Genomic DNA, 23,755 nt, shown 5'->3' with positions numbered 1-23,755 from the left:
GCAGCCCCAACAACCACAACTGCTTCCCCAACAACTACAACTGCAGCCCCAACAACTACAGCTGCTTCCCCAACAACCACAACTGCTTCCCCAACAACTACAACTGCAGCCCCAACAACTACAACTGCAGCACCAACAACTACAGCTGCTTCCCCAACAACTACAGTTGCAGCCCCAACAACCACAACTGCTTCCCGAACAACTACAACTGCTGCCACAACTTCAACTGCAGTCCCAACAACTACAACTGCTTCCCCAACAACTACCACTATAATCCCAACAACTACCACCTTGTTATCAACAGCATCTGCTGCTACCACATCAATGCTAATAACTACAACTGCAGCTCCGCCCCCTACAGGCCAAACTTCTAACGGTAAATCATTTAAAAAAGCAGCATCATTTTTCTGAAGGTAAATTAATCCTCTGACCATCTGACTTTTTTTAAATCTACCACCTTGTTATCAACAGCATCTGCTGCTACCACATCAATGCTAATAACTACAACTGCAGCTCCGCCCCCTACAGGCCAAACTTCTAACGGTAAATCATTTAAAAAAGCAGCATCATTTTTCTGAAGGTAAATTAATCCTCTGACCATCTGACTTTTTTTAAATCCCTACAGGTTTGGAGTATCTGGCACATCTAAACATGAAGTTAATATCTTATGAAGAGATCAGCAATGGAACCATAGTTCATCTCATTGAACAGGTATGTGATCTAGAATAACCTACAAATTATTTGGTTTTTCATCAAAAAGAATCATAAGATATTAACATTTTCATTCTCTTCATTTAGTTTTTCAGAGAGCAGCTCCTCAATGGAACCGCCCACAAGGTGACTGTGCGAAGCATTCAGCGGGTTAGAGTTAACCCATAGACAAACAGCATCCACATGGCATGCTCTGTTATTTAAATATCTACATAAGTGTGAATGATATTTATACGTATTGTAGTTCAACACACACAGTCTCTCCATGATTTCCGGGTAGATCAACTCAGAGTTGGTTTTCAGTTCCAGCAGCTCATCACTTTAAGCTCAGTTAAGTATCTGAACCTGGAGTTGGCTTTGGGACGATGTTTAGCCAGTAAATATCATCCATGTTGGAGTTGGAGCTCCTTAAATGTAGGTCAGAAAACCTTCACCAGGTCTAAAACACTTAGGAATGATTTATGTTTCAATATCAATCAGTCTGGAACAGAAAACCTGAGTTAACTTAATCATTTTATAAATAACCTGCTTTCTGGAAAACCCTTATGGAACTCCATAAGTACCATAACTAAACACAAAATTGTTTAGTTTGTGTAGATTCAAGATAACGTCTGAACACAATGATTTCTCATGATCGACTATGCAAAGTGTATTATTCTTAGTATAAAAATGTGATAAAGAGTTATGAGCATTTTCTAATCAAATGTTTATTTTTGTTTTACTGCAGTCTAATTTAGTTGCATTTTCCTGTTTTTCAGATGTACAATCATTTTTAAAACTCATTTTGAATTAAATTGTTGATAACTTCATAATATCTATTCTAATATATGTTTTGATTGTATTTTAACTTTTTCAGCTTTGTGGTTAAAATCTAATTAAAGAATTTGTATGAACTGCAAATCATTTTGCTTTACATTACCTCAATACATAAACCAGTTAAAGTGGAGCTTTTAGAACATGTTATACAAAATATGACAAAAGTACAATGTGTAAATTTATGTAGAAATTCTGAGGTTAATCTCAAATTTTCTAGAAAATACAAGGACTTTTCTGAGCTTCAAAAGTCAAAAATTTTCAAGAAAAATACTAAAATTTTTAGATCTTAGAAATTTAAGAAAAAAAAACTTGTGCAGTTGAATTAAATGTAATTTCTATACATTTAGTTTGTTTTTCTGCTTGGATAGAATCAAGAAAAATAAATATTTTGGTAATTTGTGACATGCTTATAGTTTGTTTTCTTTTGATCTTAACCGATTTATTTCAAATTCCAAGTGAATTTTCTGCTTTTAGCCTCAAGAAAAAGAAAATGATCCAAACTGAGATAAAAATGGAGAAAAGAAACCAGGCTGAGATGCGTGTTGACAAAATACAAATCCAAACTGTAATAATACTGGTATGTTTATGATTTCAGGACTCACACATGACATTTGTTCATTTGTTAAAAGTATTCATGCAGAGTGAAAATTATTTACATTAAATTAACTTTATTACAACATTTTTGCAAACTTAAGTCAACTTTGGAGCAAAGAATTAAATATACATTAAAAATAAAATAAAAAACTTTCTTCAAACTGTGGAATTTTCACTGTAAACTACAAGATTATGTGTATAAACATTTTTATTGTTGGGATAAATGACTTGAATCATCATTCAGGGTTTGTTAAAATTCACAAAACAACCCAAACAGAAAACATCCAGCAGAACTCAGTAAAATCTAATCAGATTATGGGAGCAGACGTTAAAAGTGAGTTGAGCAGACAACATGCTCCAGGACGTCGGTTTGCTTCTTTTCACCACAACTACGTCATCATTTCAGGAGAGGTTTGATCTCTGCCTGCATGCAAACGGCTTCGATCCAGAGTCGTGTGTAAGGTTCTGGTCAGCAGCACCAGCAGGTCCGGAGCCTCTGGGACTCCTCTGGGCAGAAACAGCTCCAGAGAATCCTGAGAAGCGTGAGGGAGAGTCGGGTCGGACGAAACCGAGTCCTGAAAATTAAATGAATTCAGTCACATTACGGGAAACCGTGGAAGATTTTCAGTGGAAATTTCTTCACACCTTTGAAATGAAAACAAAACTAAAGGCTTGAACTCAGCAGAGCATCAGGGCCAGATGGAGGTTTATTTATTTTTAATCATAATAAAACCAGGATATGACGACAATAAAGCCATATCATGAAAAATTTACTAGAATAAAGTTGCTAAATGAGAGCAAAGCTTCAAATCTGACATCTTCTGCCTGTGATTTTATTTAAATATTCATTTCAAAGTCCAGTTGCTGCTGATGATTTGCTGACGTTTAGATTAAGCAGGTTCCATGTGAAAAACCGATAATGAAAGTAAAACTTATGACTTTTTCCCCATAAAATTACTTCATTGTCCTAATATTACAACTTCATTCCTGAAATATGATTTTATTCTCGTATAATTAATGTTACTCGATTTTTCCCAATACGAGTTTATTTTTGTTTTTGGGACCTTATTCTGGTAATACGACTTTAATATTACAATTTTACTTGTGCATTTTTATGAATTTATTCTCATATTGCAACTTTATTCTGGTAATATGACCAGTCATATTTTTTGGCACAATCCTCCCTCTATATTAGTGCCGGGCGTCACCATCGTAATTCCATCTGGTATTTTTTGCAGTGTAAACATATTTTGTGTCATTATGTTTATGATTTAAATCATTACACATAATTTAAAACAGATTATTCTGTGGCGTTTCATAATCTAACCGTTGGTGTTCAGCCTCACACGGGAATGGACACATGTAGTTCATGATCACCAACCAATAATCACTGATCACCAACCTGTGAGTAAAAACGCAGAGAGATGAGTTTGGGGAGACCAAGCGGAGGAAGATGATGGGTTCCTGTGATGAAGAGGAGGAGGTCTTCAAAGGAGAAACACGCTTCACCATCTGATTCAAAGATGGAGAAACATGTTAACGGTTCATCACAGCTCAGCCGGTGTGTGTGTGTGTGTGTGTGTGTGTGTGTGTGCGCTTACCGCTGACCAGGCTCAGGACGGTTTCCCACTGAGCCGCTGTGGTTTCCTCAGCTCCCCTCAGCTCAGAGTCCAGATCGCTGAAGCAAAACGTGAAGAGGCGTCTGAACTCCTCCAGGCTCAGCGCCCGCCGCTCCGTACTGGTCAGACTGGTCATCACCGGCAGAAACGCTTCCCAGTGCGACTTCACCAGATCCCACAGCCCCCCACAGCTGTTCAGGCCCTCCAGGAACTGGGAGATCATACTGGCCACCCTGGAGTTCAGGAGGCAGTCAGGCTGGAGCTGCGTTTAGCTCAACATTTCTGAGTTTCTGGTCACAAATTTTTTTTACTTTTGGCGCTCGGACAATTCTGTGTTTTTTCTAGAAAATTTCTGAGATTAATCTCATATTTCCAACTTTTTAATCTCAAATTTCAACGTCTTTTCTAAAAAAAAATTCTCAAATTTTTGAATTTGTGAGATTTTTCTCACAAATTTGCAACTTTCCAAACTTAAATTTCAATGTTTGAAGAAAATTTATGAGGTTAAACTCAAAATTTCTCACTTTTTGACGTACAAAGTTTCAACTTTTGGATCTTAGAAATGTTTTTTCTAGAAAATTTATTTGATTAGCACCAAAACTACAATGGAATACTGGCCCAAATTTCAGTTTAAACACTAGAAATTTTCAAGAACAAACAAAAAATCTGAGCTATAAAAAGTAAAAAAAATTAAAATTCCAAGAAAACTCAAATTTAGAGAAAAATCTTACATTTCCAGAAAAAATTATAATTTCTTCCAGAAATTTCCAATTTATTTCTAGAAAAAAATTTTGGTGCAGATTTACTCTTTTCTTGTTACATTTTCAACGCCCCAATAAGCCGTCATACATTTCTTATTTAATGTTGCACAAATGCAAAATTGTGTTTGTTTTTGCATTACAAATATTTGCACAGATTTGTAATGAAAACTCAGCTTTTGGCAGCAGCAGCTGAAAACGGAGCTGATGTTCAGCTGAGAGGCTCAGACCTGTGGTAGACGTGGCGTTTCACCAAGCGGCCGTAAACGGCGGGAATCTCTTTGGAACATGCCGGATGGATCCCACAGCCGGACAGCCAGTCGCACAGGCTGGGAGAGAGACGCTTCACGTCGCTGCAGCTCTGCAGCTGGGAGAGAAAAACACTCGGGGATAAACTGGCCTGATGAGACACACAGGACGTCCACACAGAGAAAAACACGCCGACAAAGTAAGAGCTCAACAGGATTACAGTCACTCTGCAGTGCTACTGACTTCAGAATAATTTTTGGCTCCTCTACCAACTGTGACTCCTCAGCTGTTAGTTATGTGTGGTGCAGGTTGAGCATTTTATTCATATTTTTCATAAACAAACATTGAAATAAGCCGTGGATGTTAATCAGGATGAGCTCCACCTCCTGCAGTCGGAGTTGAGCTTCAGCATCAACGACGTCGCTCCAGTTAAAATCCTCCAAAGATGCACTTTGGCAACACATCAGCTGCAGGAACAAACAGAAACAGAAACATTTTATACCAAACCTGCAATGAGCTGCATAAGTTCTGAATGCAAAAGTGGTTTTAACTTGTTAATTGAATGTAAAATATCCTATTACATGTGATGACTGTTTTCCCAAAGCATTTTTAGCCAAATGAAGTAATAATGTTACAATCACATTCATTAAAAAAAAGGAATGAATATTTACCGGTATGCTTTGTTTTATTTATTAATTAATGTAATTAAAGGTTTAAAATTTATAAACATTTTATTTAACCTGCAACAGAACGCCCGCGTGCCGTTTTTAAATACGTTTGATTTAAAAATCACACATATTTAAGTCTGTTACCGTTAAATAAAAACATTCAGCTTCTTGTTTTTGTGTGTAGCTTCAGATTTCAGCAGGTTCATGTTTGTGTCACGCAGGACGAATGAAATGGTTCCTGCTGAGAGGCGAACCTGGTAGAGGGCGGGGTGCAGACAGCACGGTCCAGGTCCTCCATGAGCCAGCGACCAGCCAATCAGAACGCCCGCTTCGTAATACAACCTGTCGTCCAGCGCCGTGAGGTCATAGGTGAAGAACAAACGCTCCGGACGACCCTCAAAAACACGACTCCGCTGCAGCTCCAGGAGGGTCAGCCTGAGCGGGAAGAAATCATCTGAGGATGTAAAACACACCTTCATCGCTTAAAGATGGTGACCAATGAAAACGCAGAGGACCAGCAGCGCCCCCCGCTGGCTGGAGGTCAAACTACAACACCAAAAGTAGGTGTAAACCATAAACTGAGCCAGTCTCAAACTGTGCTCCTCGCCAGCGCCACCTAATGGTCCGTAAGGCACTGCATGTAAACAACCGTTTATTTACTGTGAGCTGAGGTCAAAGTGCGTACAGCTAGCTTACCAAAGGATTGTGTTTAGAAATAATAATGATTTGGTTTTAATCCGGGTCAGTCAGTCAAAAGAAAAGCTGAAGATGGAGGAAAGAAAACAACAGGATTATTTTTATGTGATCAGAAAAACCGTTTGAACGATTCGGTTCTTTTAACGGCTCCATCTGAACCGCAGGACTCAAATCTCCGTTGGTCAGAACCGGCTTGGTCATAATGCTCTGCTCACATGTCAGCCATTGTTTTTATTTACTTAAAAATGACTCAATTAAGCTAATTAAATACAGAAATGGGTGGAAAATTTTTTATATTTAATGCCGATTTTTGTTTCTTCCAAAGCAACTTAAGTCCATTTTTCTTTTATTTTAAATTACAAATGGCTCTAAAATGTTATTAATGCACACAACACTTGGTAGTAAATAATTGTTTTCATGCGTGACATTAGAATCCACTTTCAGAATTGAAAATAAGTCAAAATGTTAACTGATGGTCTTTATCCTGATAAAGTCTGGGAAACGCTGCTCTAAGCCGACGTCAATAGATTAACTAAATGTACTTCAATGACTAAAAATAAACCGGATCAGTGGTTGAAACCGTAACATCAGGGGTCGGATCCAAACCTGAAGAACTCCCTGACAGCTTCATCCTGGCTGAGCGTTTCCTCGTCGTCGCTGAAGGAAACTGCAGGCGTGGATCTGAAGCAGAATCCAGGCTTACTGACCTCCTGCAGAGCAGCAGGAAGGACGTCTCCTCTGCTCACCTGCATGACAGTTTCTGCGTCTGCGTTTGCGTTTTCCAGTCTGAATAACCTCAGAATGGTGTCCAGGTTGAGGGTGAGCTGCACAGGAAACAGGAAGTGAACAGGAAGTCTTTCTTTGACCAATCAGATTTTACAGCCGTCTCTAACTGACCCTCTCTGGAGCCCGGCAGACACACAGCTGGTTCTGTCCCACTGGACCTCGACTCTCTCTGCTGACCTTTGACCCCGATTCCTTCCTGTGAACGTTCAGGTATTTAAAACAGCCGTTTGTGTCATTTTTAAGTTTCCACTCACAAAACAATGTTTTCTTACCTTTTTAAGATGGATGCTTTTTGTGCCTGTTGGTGTAACAAGTTGCAGTGAGAAAAAAATAAAACATTTAATAGAAATTTATTTCAATCCAGTTCATTAATATTTCACCAATTCACAAAACAATCAGTCCAGGCAGATTAAACCTCATTTTGATCTTAATGAGTCAAATTCAGTTTGTTTGGGTTGGTATGAAAGTCTTTACACTGCAAATACATTTAAAAAAAAGTAGAATATTATTGAAAAACCCTTTTATTTAAGGAACTAAATCACAAAGTGAAACTTTACATAGGTTAGCTACACGCTGATGAATGTTTGAAAGCCTTTATTTCTGTTAATTAGAATAATTTTCCATTTATAGCTGTTGAAAACCATTAAAATTAAAACATTACATATGACCAATACTATTTTTAAAAACAGAAATAGGGGCTAAATACAAAGTATGTTTAAAACCTACCTAGTTTTTTTTTTCTTTACAAAATGTACTTTTAATCTGACAAACGAGACTCACTGGGCTTATATTCTAATTTTCTGTTTGACTTAATAAACCCAATCACTGAGTTAATAAAACAATAAAACCCTGACATTAAGTTTTATTCAAAAACCTTTTAAACTAATCTGAATAATGAATTTACCTTTTTGATAAATGGGATTAATTGGACTGAACTGAAACGGTTTTTACCCCAAGTCGACATTTGTCATAAATTTGTGCTACATAAATAAAATTGTTCCAAAATGATCTTTAATATTTAACTGGATGGCGTATAAATGCAGCTCCAGTATCTACAGGTGCATCTCAATAAATTAGAATATTATTGAAAAGTTCATTTATTTCAGTAACTCAATTCACTAAGTGAGACAGAATTACAGACAACCTGATGCTTAATGAAAACACGGCATTTAGGATTAAACTATTATGTCAAACTTATAAAAACAATTTATATCAGAAAAGTGTTATGTTAAATGTGTAAAAGGCATTTTAATCCAGCATAGGAACATTTAATTTACCAGACATTCTTGTAAACAAGCTGGATATGAAGACAGAAATCTGCCGTTGATAGATTAATTTAAAAAATAAAACATGTTGTACCTGTTCAAAGCTGTGGTGACTAAATATATACAAAGCGCCGTGTTCACTGGTCCGCAGTACTTGCTCTCCAGTCCAGCCCTCTGCAGGACAGTCGGGGACAAACAGCACTTTGGAGCTCCGCACGCTCTGAAACACAGACACGTTTAGGCTTCAAATGGAGATTCAAACGCATTTTGGAGCAGAACAACCCGACACCAACCTGTAGATACGTGAAGGAAAACTTTTGTCCCGGTTTCTTTACAAACTGCGCCTGGAAAAGCGACGCCAGGCGGCTCTGCATCTGATTGGCTGACCAGCTGGAGTCCACCGTGATGCGAGCCGCCAGAGCAAATTGTTGGAGAGTCGGTTGTTTACTAAAAGTATAAAAACACAAACATTTACCGAGTCGCAGATTGTGAAAATATATTAGTTGTCTGTGTAGATAACTCTTAAAGCTGAAGGGTGTAACTTATAAAATAAGTTTAATCCATAATTATTGAAACAGCCGCAATGTTGTGACAGCTCCTCCACTTCCTCCGTGAGCTGTAAAAATGAGCCACTCCGGTCAAAAACAACCCTCAAGAGTGTCTTAGAGCTATTAAACAACTTTATCACCATTAGCGATAAATATGCTAATGGCGGAAAAACAACTTACTATTACAGGAAAACAGTTTATCTGCCGTTTGGCTATGCTAACTACTTTTAGCATTAATGGCAGGCTTCTGTTCGTGTTTTATTGGCGGTTGGGAAACCAGCTTAATTTGCATTTACCGCCACCTACCGGACAGGAGTGTGGACGACAACGATAAACCAGAAAATCCACAAGTTTTACTCAAAAACGTACAGGACAGTAAAAATACAGTTTCATTTCATTTAAATTCTTATTATTGTCAACAGAAAGAAACTTTCCACACACTAATAGCAGAAGTAGTCAGAGTAGCCAAAAATTATACTAAAATAAGAGAAGCACTACGACAACATACTTTTACTCAAGTAAAAAGTAGCCGTCCAAGAAATTATTCAAAAGTGAAAAAGTATTTGGTAAAAAGTGTACAGTAACTCATCAAATTAATCATTTAAGATTTAGAATTCACATAATCAGATGGACCAATGTTTACATTTTGGTATGTTAAGAACCAAAACGACAATAATTCATATAAGAAAAAAAATAAAATAAAAAATCAGGCAAAAGAAAATGTTTAAAATTCAGTTTCTTTCAATGAACATGTGGGACTTTAATAAAAACTGTAGGTTTTTGTTTTAGGAAGAGAATTCAGAAATTTTACTCAAGAGTAGAAATACTTCATAATAAAACCAGTCAAGTAAAAAGTACAGCATAGCAAAAATAATAATGAAAGTACATTTCTTTTTAAAAAAAGTTACTCAAATGTAATTGAGTAAATGTAACTATTTACTACCCAACTCTGGTCACAACATAATTTTAACAAGTATGTAAAAAACATTTTTTCTCATAAAAGTTTGACGCTGCAGCCTTAAGTTCTGATATTTAAATGAATTGGTGCTTCATGGTGTTAAGGCTCAGGCCTCACCTGTCCAGCTGCTCCAGGTAATGATCCTTTGGAAGGCAGATCACGTCTTTAACCACATGTCTGCTCTTCTCTGGATTCACTTTCTTCCACTTAAAGTGACGAGGTTTGTTAAGAAACGACTGAAACATAAACCATGAACCAAAATAATCAAAAAGAATATTCCAGAAATTCAAAAAATCTCATTGAGTTTGACCTTTTGATAGACAAACACTTATTCCATGGATTCTGACCTGACTGCAAATTAGGGTGCGTTCACACTGCAGCCTGAAGTGACCCAATTCCGATTTTATTTTGACGTAATGCGACCTGTATCCGATCTTTTCATGGCAGTGTGAACAGCTCAGGTCGGATTCTTTTCAGAATGTGACCCATATCCGATACGTATCCGATTCAAATGTGACCATAACGTCCAGGCCGCATTCATCCGAACTGAACGTCACTGATTCTCAACAAATCTCATTATTCTGCTCCTGATACGCGCAAGTGGGAAGAAAAACAACAACCATGACGGATTATATGAGGATTAAGTTGTTAATTTGCTGCTCCAGCCGGACAACAACTTCAAATATGTAAGCTAAGCTCCACCGTTAGCCTCCATGTTTACTTCCGCAAACACTGAGCTCTTCTTCTTCTTTTTATGGCGGTTGGCAGAACACTGAGAACGCTGACGCTATGGCGCCCTCTACTGCGCATGCGGGACACTTCAGGTCGTTTGCCCGTTCAGACTGCAGAACACATACAGGTCGCATTTACTGGCAGTGTGAACGACCCTGGCAAAAAAAATCGGAATTGCCAAAAAATCGGAATTGAGTCACTTCAGGCTGCAGGGTGAACGCACCCTTACTAACCATTAAAAGTATTGCAGTAGGTTAGACAATTTCATAAAATTTCTACTTTTTTATATTTAATCTTCTCTCTACCAAAAACTGGATGATAGAAGTCTTCAGTTTGGTGTTTTGGTCTCAGACATTTTTTGAAGGACAGTTTTGTTTACATTTACTTTACAATTAATTGTATTTGTCGTTTCTGTTTTGTTAATTTATTACTGTTTAATATCATGAGACAAATACAGTGAAGGACCAAGTGAAATAATTTGGAAAATGATTTTTTTGTGGTTGTAATTTAATCAAGAGAAAGAGAGAAAAGCTGAGACTGACCGGAGCGTCGGCGTCAGAGCTTCTGGGTTTCATCTCGACCAGCTCGATGTCAGAGAGCCTGATGTGCGGAAAGGCCTGGAGGGACAGAAACTGGCTTTAACTTTTCATGCATCATCTGAAAATAGGAACATTTTAACTTGTGAAAAATAAAAAGTATTTCTTTGTACTGGATTCGTCTCTTACCTCCATCTCGATGTCTGTGTCGTCCGTTATGTGTGAACCATAAAACGTCTCCTTGGCGACGGGAGGTTTAGTTTTTGGTTCTGCTGGTTGTTTGGTTTTGATCTCGACTAGCAGGTCTTCATCCTCCTCCTCTTCCTCCTCCAGGTCCAGGGCCAGAGGATGCTCCCGGTACCGGAGCCTCCGGGTCTAACAGGGGAAACGGGTCTGGAGTTAATCAAGACGAGTAAATAAATGTTATGGAGGCTGAAGTTTAGAAACACTGGCAGGAATTTCAGTTTTACTGAAACAGATTCATTCAGTTCTTCTGTGTTTCGTCTTTTTCTCGTTCCTCTGTTGACAGTAACTAAGAGAATTTGCTCCATTGTGGATGAATGCAGTCAAATGATCCAAAAAGAAAATATGCTGGATTACTGAGCGTACCGACATCATCCTGATCACATAAACACAGCAGAACCAAAACGGTTCCATGAAGAAAGATCGTTTAGCTCGATTCTGACTGTAACAGGACATCAAGTCTAATTCAATATATTTACACAACATAAATGTGCAGAATAATAAGGACTGAGATTATATCATGGAAAATTAAAAAAAAAAAAAGCAATCAGAAGGTTATTATTACTATTATGCACCATTTACATTCATTTCTGTCACGTTTGCATTTGCGGGGCCTGAAGAGGTTAATTTTTCTGTCAATAGGAATCGAACTGATCCGCCAACAGCAGAGCTTCTCTTTATTCACCACTGTTACGGCATCAGTGGGCCCTGCCCTCTTTTTCCTTGCAGGGTCCTGCAGTCAGGCCCTGCAGGTGTTGGGTGTTCCTCTGATTGGCGTCCTGCAGCTTTAAAGCTGCTAGGCGTACAGCAGAGAGGAGGCTTTTCCCTTCCCTCTCCTCAGATCCCCACTTGGTTTGGTTTGTATCTTTTGGTTGAGTTTTGTTAGGTTTTGCATTCGCTCATTTCTGGTTATTTATAGGTTTTGCTCTAATCTATTTTGGTTTCTTATTTCAGGCATTTCTTTTTTCTTCAGGGTTATTTCTTTCATATAACTTAATAAATTCTACTTTCATTTACACATTAAATCCTTGTGTGGTCTCCATTAATGTTGCCCCATCAAACGAGCCTGGTGGACGTAACACCACGTTAGCATGTTTTGTTAACCTTAAAGCCATTTGAACCTGGTTATAGTTCACATTTAGCAGAGCTGGTTAGTAACTAATTACATTTACTTGAGTAACATTTAAAAAAAAATATATACTTTCAGGAATATTTTTAGTTTTACTTTGAGTAATTTTATTATGAAGTATTTTTACCATTATTTGAGTTAAATTTTTGGATTTTCTACCAACTGAATGAAAAAACAAACATGTTTTAATTCACCAGACTCAGACAAACACCTGCAGTTTCTGTTAAAGTTTCTGAAGTTTTTTTAATGAAAGAAACCGATTTGGAAAAATTATTTTTCCTGATTTTGTATTTTTATATTTACCGATATAAATTATTGTCATTTTAAATCTTAAAATACCAAAATTTCCACTTAACTTTATACTTAGGTTCATGTGATGATGTAATTTTTAAATATTAAATGGTTGATAATCTGATCAGTTACTCAGAACTTTTCATCAAATACTCTTTTTTACGTTAAAGTAATTTCTTGGATGGATACTTTTTACTTTTACTTGAGTAAAAATATATTGAAGTAGTGATACTCTACTTAAAAAATAACAAAAATGTTCTGAAGTAGTTTTTGCCCAAGCCGTTTTAAAATGACTCTTAAAGTTGTAAAGGCTGCAGAATCTTGATAAACAGACAGAATGATGGTTTTTATAAGCTCCAGTTCTTTAGTTTTAGCCTTCAAAAGTATCCTGAGATATTATTTAAATTATTTAGAAAACTTTGACATCTTGATTGAATTTGTTTTTTAGAAAGGAAGGAAATATCAGAATTGAGTTTAACAACCGATTTGAGCAGAAAAATGTTTAAAGAATGAGGAAAGTCTTTACTTTCCGATTTGTGATGAGCATAAAAGATTCTGAAACTTGAAAAATGAGCTTCACTTTCTGTGGTTTGTTCGGTTAAAGTCAAATAATGTTTGGAAATTTTCATATTGATTTTTAATCAGGAACAGAGGAGCCACATGATGATAGTTTGACTTTATATCAACTTATAAATAACTTGAGGTAGGAGAGTAATAAACATACTGAAGTATGAGCAGCACGACTTCAATATGTTTTTCCTCAAGTAAAAATAAAAGTATTTGGTAAAAAGTCGACTCAAGTACTGAGTAATTTAATATAAAATACATCAGACGGACCAAAACATAAAGTTAAGAGGACATTTTTATATTTTAAAAACTAAAATGACAGTAATTCACATAATAAAGAATCACAAAATCAAGTGAAAAAAATTTCCAAATCAGTTTCTTTCAATAAAAAAAACTTATGAAACTTTATCAGAAACACCAGATGAGTGTCTGAATCTGGTGGATTTCTGGTTAAAACATGTCAATCCAGACATTTTACTCAAGTAAGAGAAGAAATACTTCATAATAAATTACAGCGCAGTAAAAATACTACCAAAAGTATATATTTTTTAAAAAGTTACTCAAAACCCAACTGTGTAAATCTGAAGTTTCACCTTGAAGAACGAACCTGTTTGTTCTCCTGCTTTTCCTGCGTCGTTATGATCACGGTTTCCTCTTTTGAAGAGAAAAGCCTCATTTCGATGTTTTCTGCGATTCCCAGCAACGCCGACCTTTTCTCACAAAGCTTCATCCTGTCCAGAGAAACAAACCCAAGTTTCAGCCCAGCTGAAGTTTCCGGGTCCAGCAGAAGCAAAGACGTCCGTCTGCAAACATCTAACCAGCTGAGGCCTCATCAGCTCCAGCTGGGGCCTATCAGGGGTCAAAGGTCACAGTCTGCTCCCTGTTCTGAGTGGCTCTGGTGACTGCCGGGTCTCTGGAAACGCAGCTGCTGATCCAGCCGTGTTTACGTGGCTGAAGAAGTTTTTTTATTGATGCGATTCATCAATTTCTGCTTGCAGATCATTGAATGTGACCTTTGTGACAGAAAAAGACACAAACAAAGAACATCTCTTGAATTTTGCCTGGATGTTGAAGTGTTAAAGTTGTAATCTCAGCTCTGGGGTGAAGTTTGCACACGGCTGTGTTTTAAAATGATTCGTTGTTTGCTTTTAGTCATGGGAACAGAAACAGACGACTTCAGTCTGCCATCAGCAACTAAAGCCGATAAATCAATACTCCTGATTAGATTGTAATAGTTTCACAAAAACTCTATCTTTTTTAACTCAAAAACCCGAGATTAACCATTTCTGTTCATCTTGATGTCATCTTAATGAAAACTCAAAATTACAGCGATAAAATATTCTGACAAACAGAAAATGCAATTAAAATCACGTGAATAAGTTTGTTCATATGATAAGTCATGAGAAACATCCTGTACCAATCTGAATTTATTCTGCTACAAGCCTCAGGTTTTTGTTTCCCCCTGGGTCTGTCCATCTGTCCCGTATGTTTCGTGTTAGTTGTACTTTTGCTAAGTGTATCAGGTAGGGAGAAATATATAAAATATATAATCTAGAGCTAAAGCTAAATGTGAAATGGTCGTCGCCATTTTTTAAAAATTTATGCAAAATTAAAAGAATTCAAAAAATCATAATTCTACCACTTCCTGTCGTCTTCTTTGTGGTTTCTGCCAGTAGTAAGATCCAGTTGTTGAAGTAAAGAAGTGTTTCCACGGCAATTTTGTCGACATGATAAGGCTTTAAACTGAAAAACAAGTTTCCATTAAGCAAATTTGTTTATGTATTTTAAATTTGCATAATTTTGTGATTAATGGAAATACAGCTACAGAATCTCTCCAAAAGGAGAATAAGCCAAAAAATCTTTGTTCACAGAGAGATGCATACAAACATTTTACTGGAAAGTTGAGTGGAAGGAAAACATTACGAGTTTGGGACAGTTTAATAACAAACCTTGTTAAAACACAAGAGTTTCTTATTAAAATTGGAAATAAAAATCCAGGTACATTATAGCTTGTTAAAAAGGCGTAATGGGGTTTTCTATGACGACGTCCAAAAATCACCAGAAGGTGTTTCTGTTTTACCGCTGCAACTTTTCTCATGTAACAGACAAGATATTTTGGATTTAATGAGACATAAATGTCATTATAACAAGTTTTAAAAAATCTTGTTATAACGACAAAGAATTGGCATTAATATGGTTCCGTATAGATGTAATTACATAGAGTTTACATTCAGTTGATGGACATTGTTAGCCTGATTAATGCTTATTATCAAACTGTAACCATCAGTCGGTCACTCCCTTTCAACCAGGTCTCAGAAATGTACAAAAAAAAAAACAAGTAAAAACTCTTTAAATCCAAATTTCATCTTAATCTGCAAACCGAGTGCCTCCAACCTGGAAGGAGAAACAGTCTGGAGACAAAATCACAAAACATTATTGGGCTTGTTTTACGGTAAAGTAGCCAACATAATTCAGTTTTAACAAAATATTCCAGGAAATCAAAGCAAACTGCTTTTTTCAGAATGTAGTTTGGATAAAAGATTTATTTTCAATAAATACCAAAGAAAAAAAAGCTAAAAAAAAAGAGACTTTGCTCTCGCCATTTAAACAAGACATCTCATCTTACAGATATTTCATCTCATCTTACAGATGTTTCTTCTCATATTTCAGATGTTTCTTCTCATCTTACAGATGTTTTACTCAGACATGATGAAATGAAGCAGGAAGTGAAGTTTGATTGGAATCCATGATAAAATAATCACCAGTCTATGATTTTACAGCCATAAAACTGATTAAAAGATTCAGATTTACATCAAGCACTTTAAAACTTCACATCCTGATATTCTTAGGGAAAAGCTAAAATGTTGTTCCGACTCCGCAGCAGCAGCAGGAACAGGAACAGGAAGTCGCTTTCAGATTCATCCGTCATGATCGAATGTTTGCTCTGCGTTTCCGTTCCTGCCGAGTCGGCGCCTCTCAGGCCGGCAGGTGTCTCTGGCCGCACGTCAACAGGTGAGGCAGGAAGTACGACGCCGAGCCGTCGTCCGGCAGGAGCTCCAGGAACTCTGCCGGGCTCGTCTCCATGGCAACCACCACCAGCGTCTCTGTCGGCATGGAAACCACATTGACGTTAGCATTTTGTGTCAGTAAAGCAGAATATAACAGACTATTGGGCTCTAATTCGTTAAAGTGATAATATTATGAGAACAGAGTTTAATGTGAACAGGATGAAGAATATTTACCAGATGAAAATCGTAAAATTACGAGAAGCGAACGAGAAAAGAAGCTTCCATTTACCGAGATCTGACGTGACAAACACGTCCCACAGCTGTTTGCACTAGAGGTGTGCCGATCGATCGGCCACCGATCATAATCGGGCCGATTTCCGTGAAAAAGTGTCTGATCGGTGATCGGTGATCATTGGCTCTTGTTGCCGATACCGATCACCTGCTTCTCATTTCCCAGCCTGCCTGTGCAGCTGGTCTCCTCTTTCCTTCACTCTGCGCAAACATGCAGCAACAAATCCTAAGCGATGTGGAACTATAACGCAACGAAGCTAATACGGCATAAAAATAATGCCATACTTGACGGAGTTTGGCTACATCGAGGCTCACTGCAGTAATAAATACATATGGAGGATCAGATAGCAGGTAAAGCAGCGCACAGCTACAAACACTCACCCGGATTAGCATGACGGTCAGAAAGCTAAACAAATAACCCGCAAAATGATTTAAGTCTTGGAGCTGCGATGTAAGACGCTGGTTCTGCTCTCGCTGTTGAACCGCTGCTACGCTACAGGTAGTAATATTTCACAGTCTGAGCGCCGCTTCTGCTCCACCTGGTAGTGACTCTCACACCGAACCTCTGCTTAAAGCTGCAGCATCTAACCTAAAAAATACATTTTACATTCGTATTAAAACTTTCCTAACATGAGACAGATAATCTCTAAAAGATAATCGATCTCCTCCCTACTCTGCATAATTACTCAGCTCAGTCAGAAACAGCCACTCACAACTAGCAGTAATCAGCTAGCCGCCATGCTAACAGGAAGTTTTCATTCAGTAACTCTGGATTGTTTATTGTAATGGATCCTGTTTTTGCCTTTGAATGTTAAGTTTTATACTTGAATCTTTTGGCATGTTGAGAGGTTTTATTTTGGCTCTTTGCATAATTTAGCCTCTTCAGAACCTCCATATGTTATCAGTCTGTTAAAGATGGTATTATTGATAGCAGTACAATTTGCACAATGCCTGTTTTGTTTTGTTTTCTTCTTGGAAAAAGTTATCAAAAACAAGTTTTTGTCTAAATTAAGGTGAATTCATGGTTCCTTTTTCCACATAATGTAACTGGTAGTGCTTATAATTAAAAAATAATAATTATGTGATCGGTATCGGCAGGAAAAAACCTGATCGGCACATCTCTAGTTTGCACCAAGTCCTACTGATGATAATTTGATGCTGATGTGTGAAAACATAAAGAACGTCTTTATTTGTGACACGGTCAGTTTCCTTCATTGTGACGCAGCTTTGAGCACGAATTCTCATAAAATTACAACTTAACTGGTGGATCATCACTTCTCGTATAATTCTGACTTTATCCCTGTACTATGAGTAAAAGTTATTAAGATCCTAATACGTTGATGTAAGCAGGTGACTGCAGGAGGGAAATGCAGATGAAGCCAGATATTTACATACACTGGCATCATTTTTCTTGTTTAGCTCAGTTAAAATTACCAAAATTATTCCTATTTGCTAAATGCCAGAAAACGTGTCGAGGACGTTTTTTTACAGATTTTTTTTTTTAACTTTTCTCAAATTCAAAAGTTTACAAACATCTGTCCAGTATTTTAAAATGTTAGATATGTTTGTTTTTCCACTCAGTGGGTTGAGAATCCAGAAGTTTTAATCAAGAGTAGAAATACTTCACAATAAAATCACTCAAGTACAAAGTGCACTGTAGTAAAAATACTACTAAAAGTACACTTTTCAAAAAGTTACTGAAGTAAATGTAACTAATTACCACCCAAGTGAATATTACAAATTGAACTAATAAACTGAAGTTGAACTTTAAGACTCAAAGCTGTAATTTGAGCTTTTACAGCTCATGTTATTAAACCGTTTTGATAATCAGCTGATAGATTTTTCTGCTACGGTTGGGACATTTCCTCCACCTTTCAGCGCTCCGAGCAGGACGCCGTCGTCAGCGGCCGCTCTCGTCCGGCTGCACAGCTCAGGAAGAAGCTTCTGCCACCAGAGAGCCTGAAGAAAACACGAGAAAAAGTCAATAAAATGTTTAAAAAAAGCCAAAACAAACTAAATACAGTGAATGAAGGACATGCCATGTGTTTGTCCTGCAGCTGGTGGTTGGCGTAGGCGATGATGGCCTGAGGACAGCGGTCCAGCAGCCGCTCAATGCTGCGGCCATACTGCCCCCTTCTGGTGGCACAGAGGAGGTGCAGGCTGAAGCCCCACAGCGTTTCCTCCGACAGACTCTCCAACAGAGGAGCGACGTTTCCGATGGAGAGGGACGGACCGCAGAGCAACGACTGCAGGACAGAGCAGCGGGGACAGTTACGTCAGTCTGACCTCATGACCTCATCCAGACAGCTACGGGAGGGGAGGAGGGCCACAAAACAAAAGAGAACATTCATTCTGACTTTAATCTCAGAATGAGATCTCTGGCTTCTGATTTTAAAGCTTCTGAGGGAAAAAATTTCAAAATTTGGGGAAACAAATTGCAAAATTTGGATGGAAAAAAGTCAAAGTTTGGTGGAAAGAAAGTCAGAATTTGTAGAAAAGAAGGGAACTGAGGAAACAAGTGAGAATGTTGAGAAAAATGTCAGAATTTATAGACTAAAGTCAAAATTTGTACACCAAAGTATGATTAAAGTAAAAAAATAAAAAGAAATCTGAAAGATGTCAAGAGTCTGAGAAAAAAAGTTGAATTTTGAGTTCAAAATCAAAATTCTGAGTTTAAAGTTGGATTTCTGAGAAAATCTGAATTAGTGTTTTAGTGGCTTCTGTCTGCACACCTGCAGTTTGTGCAGCGCCTCCTGGTGTTGGTAGCTGGAAGTGTGAGCCGGGTTCAGGACGGTGAGCCACGGGTAGAGGGCGCCGTAATGAGAGCAGCAGCAGATCTGAGCAAAGCAGAGAGCAGCCTGAAGTCAAACCGCCAGAGGAAAAGCTCTCAGATACAGACGGCGGCGGCGTAACCGTTACCAGGTCATCCGCACTTTTCAGCGACTTGTGTTGTGTTGGGGACTCGCCGGCCGTCAGTCGGTCGATGTAAACCGAAGCGAGTCGGAACAGAAGCTCCTGGATGACGGCGTCCTGGGAGGACGCCATGAGCATCGCCTCCCAGAAGTCCACCTGCAGGCTGCTCTCACATCCCAGCTCCTGCAAACGAACAGCATCAGCACCTGCAGAACATCTGGCTCAGACCAGTGGAGGAAGAGGACGGCGCCCCTAGAGGACTGGGGGGGTATTGTTCTGATGGTTACCTCACAAAAAGAAGTTAGTTCTTTCGAAAGAAAGAAAGCATTAAATAAAAAAAGAAGCAAATAAAGAAGAATATTTGGTCTATTTTTAAATTATTTTCACGCTTTGTGTCTTTTTCGTGGTTTCGATCTGAACCGTTAACAAACGGCCGTTTTCATGTGGAGTCTCATCTCCACCGATCAGAAACTAATAGATCAAATTGTAACCAGTTTTCTGCACCAAAGAGTTAAGAATTAAATTGTCTTTTTTTAGTCACTCTGACTGTATGGAAAACAGATGAGGATGTATTTACAAAAGCTGGGAAACAGAAAAGAACAACAGATCCCCTCCGTGTCCACCAGGGGGCTCTGCAGCAGCGGCGGACCTTAAAGACGTGATCTGCCGGCTCCAGCTGAACCTTGTTGTTCTCGTGTAAAGCCACCATGGCCGCCACCAGGAGTCCAGGCTGGGAGTCGGCCAGCTGGCCGGCCAACGCCGTCGGACACACCTGAGGGTGTTTCCCTCCTCCTCTTCCTCCTCCTCCTCTTCCTCCCCCTGCGTGCAGCAGCAACCTCGGCTCCTCGATGAACCCGTACACCAGCAGCATCTGAAGGCACAACACAGAGTTCAACCCACATCTGAAAATATGTAATTATTATTTTTACATCCAGTTAAAACCTGGTATTTACAGACTTTTTTCCCCTCATGTCTGAAATTGAATCAGATCAAACTTTTCCTGTTTCAGGTCAGAATTACTCAAATTATTCTCGTTTGCTAAATGCCAGAAAATGTGCAAGAACATCTTTTTTAAAGATTTCCTTGTAACTTTCTTTGAATTTAAAAGTTTAAACTTTGCAAATTTACAAATAAAGTTAAAAAAAAAACCCAAAGGTTCTTGCTAAGTTTTCTGACATTTAAAAAAAACATAATAATAATTTTGTTAATTCAAAACAACTTAAAAAAAATAATCGTTTGGTCAGATGAAACTCCGGACAGTGAGAAAAAAGGCGTTTTATCCGATGCAGGTACAGTCTGACCCACCTCGGCGTGCCGCTCCATCAGCTCCGTGTACGGCGCCACGTTGCCCAGGCGCAGCATCATGGTCGCCATGGTGATCGTCAGAGGCACCGACACGCCAGCCGCTTCCTCCAGACGCTGTAAAATCTGCAGCGCTGCAGCCGGGTCGACGTTCATCATGCACGGGCTGGCGCACACGCTGACCAGCATCGAGGGCTCTGATTGGCTGAAAATTCTAGTGACCTCATCTGCGTCTTCCTGATTGGACACAAAGACGGAAAAACTCAGTTTTAGATTGTTTTGTTTGTTTAACGTCATCATCTTATGAGCTTAAAGGCGACCAGTTGTGCTTCTTGAACTGGTTAGGATCGGTTGGGTTTGTCATTAAAATTCAGAGAGAATTTAAGGTTTTCATACTTGACTGAGGCTCTGGTCCGTTTCCTCTAACAGATAATTTCTCAGATAAAACAGGAAACCGGGTCCGTAGGAGTGAGGGCTGCCTGGGAGCGGACGGTTTCTGGACATGACCTCAGTGACCGACAGACCGGACATCCTGTAGTACGGCAAAGCCAGGTGGTAATCCTTCTGACCGCCCCTAACAGGACACAAAACAAGAGATGGGCTTTATTAAGCCAAGCTGACAAGATGGAGAGTCGCCCCCTAGTGGTGCCCGCCGCCGATTAACATGAAAACCAGGATGCAAATAATGTGCAGTTTCATTGATGTACTGATTGGCAACTGATGTAATCCGTCAAAATATAGAAAGACAAGTTATTTTAAGACACGTGATGCGAGTTGAACATGAACGATTCATTTTTAATCGGTCTGAGCAGAGTGTAGAGCGCTGGTACCTGCTGAAACTGTCTCCAAGCTGGGCGCAGTTCTGCCTGAACGCCTCCTCCAGCTCCTCCCTGTGCGTCTGGGCGGCCATCTTCCCGGCGGCTTCGCCGGCCTGCCGCTGCTCTGACGACTCCAGCAGGGAGGAGCGGAGGAGGAGGTGGGCTTCGCTGAGGAGGTGACGAAGACTCAGGCCCTGTGGGTTCGTCTCTGCGTAGCGCTGGCTGTACTCAACCTGGCTCACACAAACAAGTCACTCCTAAAAACTCAAAATGACCAAAACACGTAAAAACCTGTGCAGCTATTAAAGTTTCATGTCAAATATTTATTCATTTTAGGGCTGGCAAATAAATCAATAACATATATTGTGATAGATACGCACTGCATTCTGGGGGATGTAGGCAGAGGAACGTTTTTAGCTGCTCAATCTCTCACGGCTAGCTAAGCTGGGATGGTGGAATCTCTCCCACTTTGGTTACCTAGCAACAACTTGGTGAGTAACTTTTGGTTACCTAGCAACAACTTGGTGAGTAACTTTTGGTTACCTAGCAACAACATGGTGAGTAACTTTTGGTTACCTAGCAACAACTTGGTGAGTAACTTTTGGTTACCTAGCAACAACTTGGTGAGTAACTTTTGGTTACCTAGCAACAACTTGGTGAGTAACTTTTGGTTACCTAGAAACAACTTAGTGAGTAGCCTTTGGTTACCTAGCAACAACGTGGTGAGTAGCTTTTGGTTACCTAGCAACAACTTGGTGAGTAGCTTTTGGTTACCTAGCAACAACTTGGTGAGTAACTTTTGGTTACCTAGCAACAACTTAGTGAGTAACTTCTAGTTACCTAGCAACAACATGGTGAGTAACTTTTGGTTACCTAGCAACAACTTGGTGAGTAACTTTTGGTTAACTAGCAACAACTTGGTGAGTAGCTTTTGGTTACCTAGCAACAACTTGGTGAGTAACTTTTAGTTAACTAGCAACAACTTGGTGAGTAGCTTTTGGTTACCTAGCAACAACTTAGTGAGTAACTTCTAGTTACCTAGCAACAACATGGTGAGTAACTTTTGGTTACCTAGCAACAACTTAGTGAGTAACTTTTGGTTAACTAGCAACAACTTGGTGAGTAGCTTCTGGTTACCTAGCAACAACTTGGTGAGTAGCTTTTGGTTACCTAGCAACAACTTGGTGAGTAGCTTCTGGTTACCTAGCAACAACTTGGTGAGTAGCTTTTGGTTACCTAGCAACAACTTGGTGAGTAACTTTTGGTTACCTAGCAACAACTTGGTGAGTAACTTTTGGTTACCTAGCAACAACTTGGTGAGTAACCTGCGCAGGAGCAGCTTAAAGTTTCTCCACTGTGTCTCGAAACTCTTTAAAAATAAAAATCAATGGCATGGAGTTAAAACTGTGGTTGAAACAGTAAAAGGTCATGCCAACAGTTTGGTAATATTTTAGATATTTAAAACTAAAAAAACTAGTCAATAATTATAGATTATTGATTGATATAAAACGCTTACATTGTGACAGGTTTTCTGCCGTATTGTCCAGACCTAATTCATTTATTTATTTCAAACAACAAAAAGAAAAATAATAATAGAAGATACACACCAGTTAAACCTTAAAGGATTCCCGCATTAACGAAGCTTCAGCCTCACATACAGAAACTCTTCTGTTTTTAAATTATTACAATGCTGTGATTTCTAACCACATTTCTGACGGTTATTTTTAGAGAGTCTTGTCGTTACCATCTCCTGATAGAGCGTGATGGCAGGTACGGTGTCGACAACGTACAGATTCCACCCGTGTCCCACAGGACTGGTTTCTCTGGGGGAGGAGATGGCCCACCTCCTGCTCCTGAGGTCAAGAACAGGAAGCAAAGGTCAGAAACACACAACACCAGGACAGTCTGGGGAATCCTCCGCTGCTTGTCCTTCCATCTAATCCCAAACATTTCCAAAGAAGTGGTTCATCTCAGTGTATATCCACTTGGAAACTGTCTGCAAGCTGCTCAGCATTTAAATAAAAACAAAGTATCACAAGTGAAAAGCAGAATCATTTCTTTAGCTTGTAAAACGATGCACACCAGACAACCAAATCTTATGGATCTGAGCCAGGCAAACTCTGAAACTGACCTTTTTTTTGGTTTTTATTAAACAAAACATCAGGAAAAAAAAGAAATAATCTGCGCTGCAACTGAAGAACTTGAATCGTGCACTTTGGAAACGGAGGGGAAAAAAAGTTAAAATAAGTTTGGAAAA

General features: G+C 38.8%; 2 protein-coding genes and 1 long non-coding RNA gene across 13 annotated transcripts in view; 1 reads left to right on the top strand and 2 right to left on the bottom strand.

Annotated features, from left to right (window-relative positions):
* Positions 1-456: 456 nt before the first annotated feature.
* On the top strand, positions 457-1,743 carry LOC103463123 (uncharacterized). Its single transcript, XR_533472.2, has 3 exons — positions 457-543; positions 626-711; positions 799-1,743. It is a non-coding gene; the product is annotated as an uncharacterized LOC103463123 (long non-coding RNA).
* A 348-nt stretch (positions 1,744-2,091) lies between these two features.
* On the bottom strand, positions 2,092-14,211 carry LOC103463232 (G2/M phase-specific E3 ubiquitin-protein ligase-like). Of its 4 annotated transcripts, XM_081605992.1 has the most exons (16): positions 13,985-14,211; positions 13,774-13,897; positions 11,126-11,311; positions 10,943-11,017; positions 9,786-9,904; positions 8,456-8,609; positions 8,257-8,382; positions 7,170-7,195; positions 7,009-7,093; positions 6,718-6,935; positions 5,670-5,850; positions 5,131-5,214; positions 4,729-4,898; positions 3,723-3,973; positions 3,524-3,633; positions 2,092-2,696 (listed from the first exon to the last, which is right to left on the bottom strand). In XM_081605992.1, the coding sequence occupies exons 2-16, from the start codon at positions 13,894-13,896 to the stop codon at positions 2,511-2,513; spliced, it is 2,094 nt and encodes a 697-aa protein (XP_081462118.1). In that variant the 5' UTR covers position 13,897; positions 13,985-14,211; the 3' UTR covers positions 2,092-2,510. The 4 variants fall into 4 exon arrangements, with proteins under 4 accessions (XP_081462118.1, XP_081462117.1, XP_008404693.2 ...); XM_081605991.1 differs by lacking the exon at positions 13,985-14,211 and having other exon boundaries at positions 13,774-13,978; XM_008406471.3 differs by lacking the exon at positions 13,985-14,211 and having other exon boundaries at positions 4,729-4,865; positions 13,774-13,978.
* A 1,478-nt stretch (positions 14,212-15,689) lies between these two features.
* hps3 (HPS3 biogenesis of lysosomal organelles complex 2 subunit 1) overlaps positions 15,690-23,755 on the bottom strand; it is a 30,113-nt gene continuing 22,047 nt past the window's right edge. For all 8 annotated transcript variants that reach the window (XM_008406298.3, XM_008406303.3, XM_008406302.3 and 5 more), the window contains 10 exons: positions 23,243-23,351; positions 21,511-21,731; positions 21,077-21,254; positions 20,684-20,917; positions 20,028-20,249; positions 19,385-19,561; positions 19,198-19,302; positions 18,505-18,711; positions 18,337-18,424; positions 15,690-16,270 (listed from right to left, as the gene is read on the bottom strand). In XM_008406298.3, the coding sequence (XP_008404520.2) occupies positions 16,143-16,270; positions 18,337-18,424; positions 18,505-18,711; positions 19,198-19,302; positions 19,385-19,561; positions 20,028-20,249; positions 20,684-20,917; positions 21,077-21,254; positions 21,511-21,731; positions 23,243-23,351 (1,669 nt within the window). In that variant the 3' untranslated portion in view covers positions 15,690-16,142. The remainder of the gene's footprint in view (positions 16,271-18,336; positions 18,425-18,504; positions 18,712-19,197; positions 19,303-19,384; positions 19,562-20,027; positions 20,250-20,683; positions 20,918-21,076; positions 21,255-21,510; positions 21,732-23,242; positions 23,352-23,755) is intronic.

This window comes from Poecilia reticulata, chromosome 4 (assembly GCF_904066995.2).
Source record: "Poecilia reticulata chromosome 4, P_reticulata-male-v2, whole genome shotgun sequence".
NCBI classification, from domain to species: domain Eukaryota; kingdom Metazoa; phylum Chordata; class Actinopteri; order Cyprinodontiformes; family Poeciliidae; genus Poecilia; species Poecilia reticulata.
The sequence above is the reverse complement of the archived record's forward strand: the minus strand, read 5'-3'. Positions and strand labels throughout refer to the sequence as shown.

Excerpts from the sequence above, each read along its gene's own strand:
- LOC103463232 (XM_081605992.1), bottom strand. The coding sequence starts at position 13,896 with ATGAAGCTTTGTGAGAAAAGGTCGGCGTTGCTGGGAATCGCAGAAAAC. Across the intron at positions 3,974-4,728 it reads AAACGCCACGTCTACCACAG|GGTGGCCAGTATGATCTCCC; the intron begins GTCTGAGCCTCT and ends CCTGAACTCCAG. Across the intron at positions 3,634-3,722 it reads CGTCCTGAGCCTGGTCAGCG|ATGGTGAAGCGTGTTTCTCC; the intron begins GTAAGCGCACAC and ends TCTTTGAATCAG.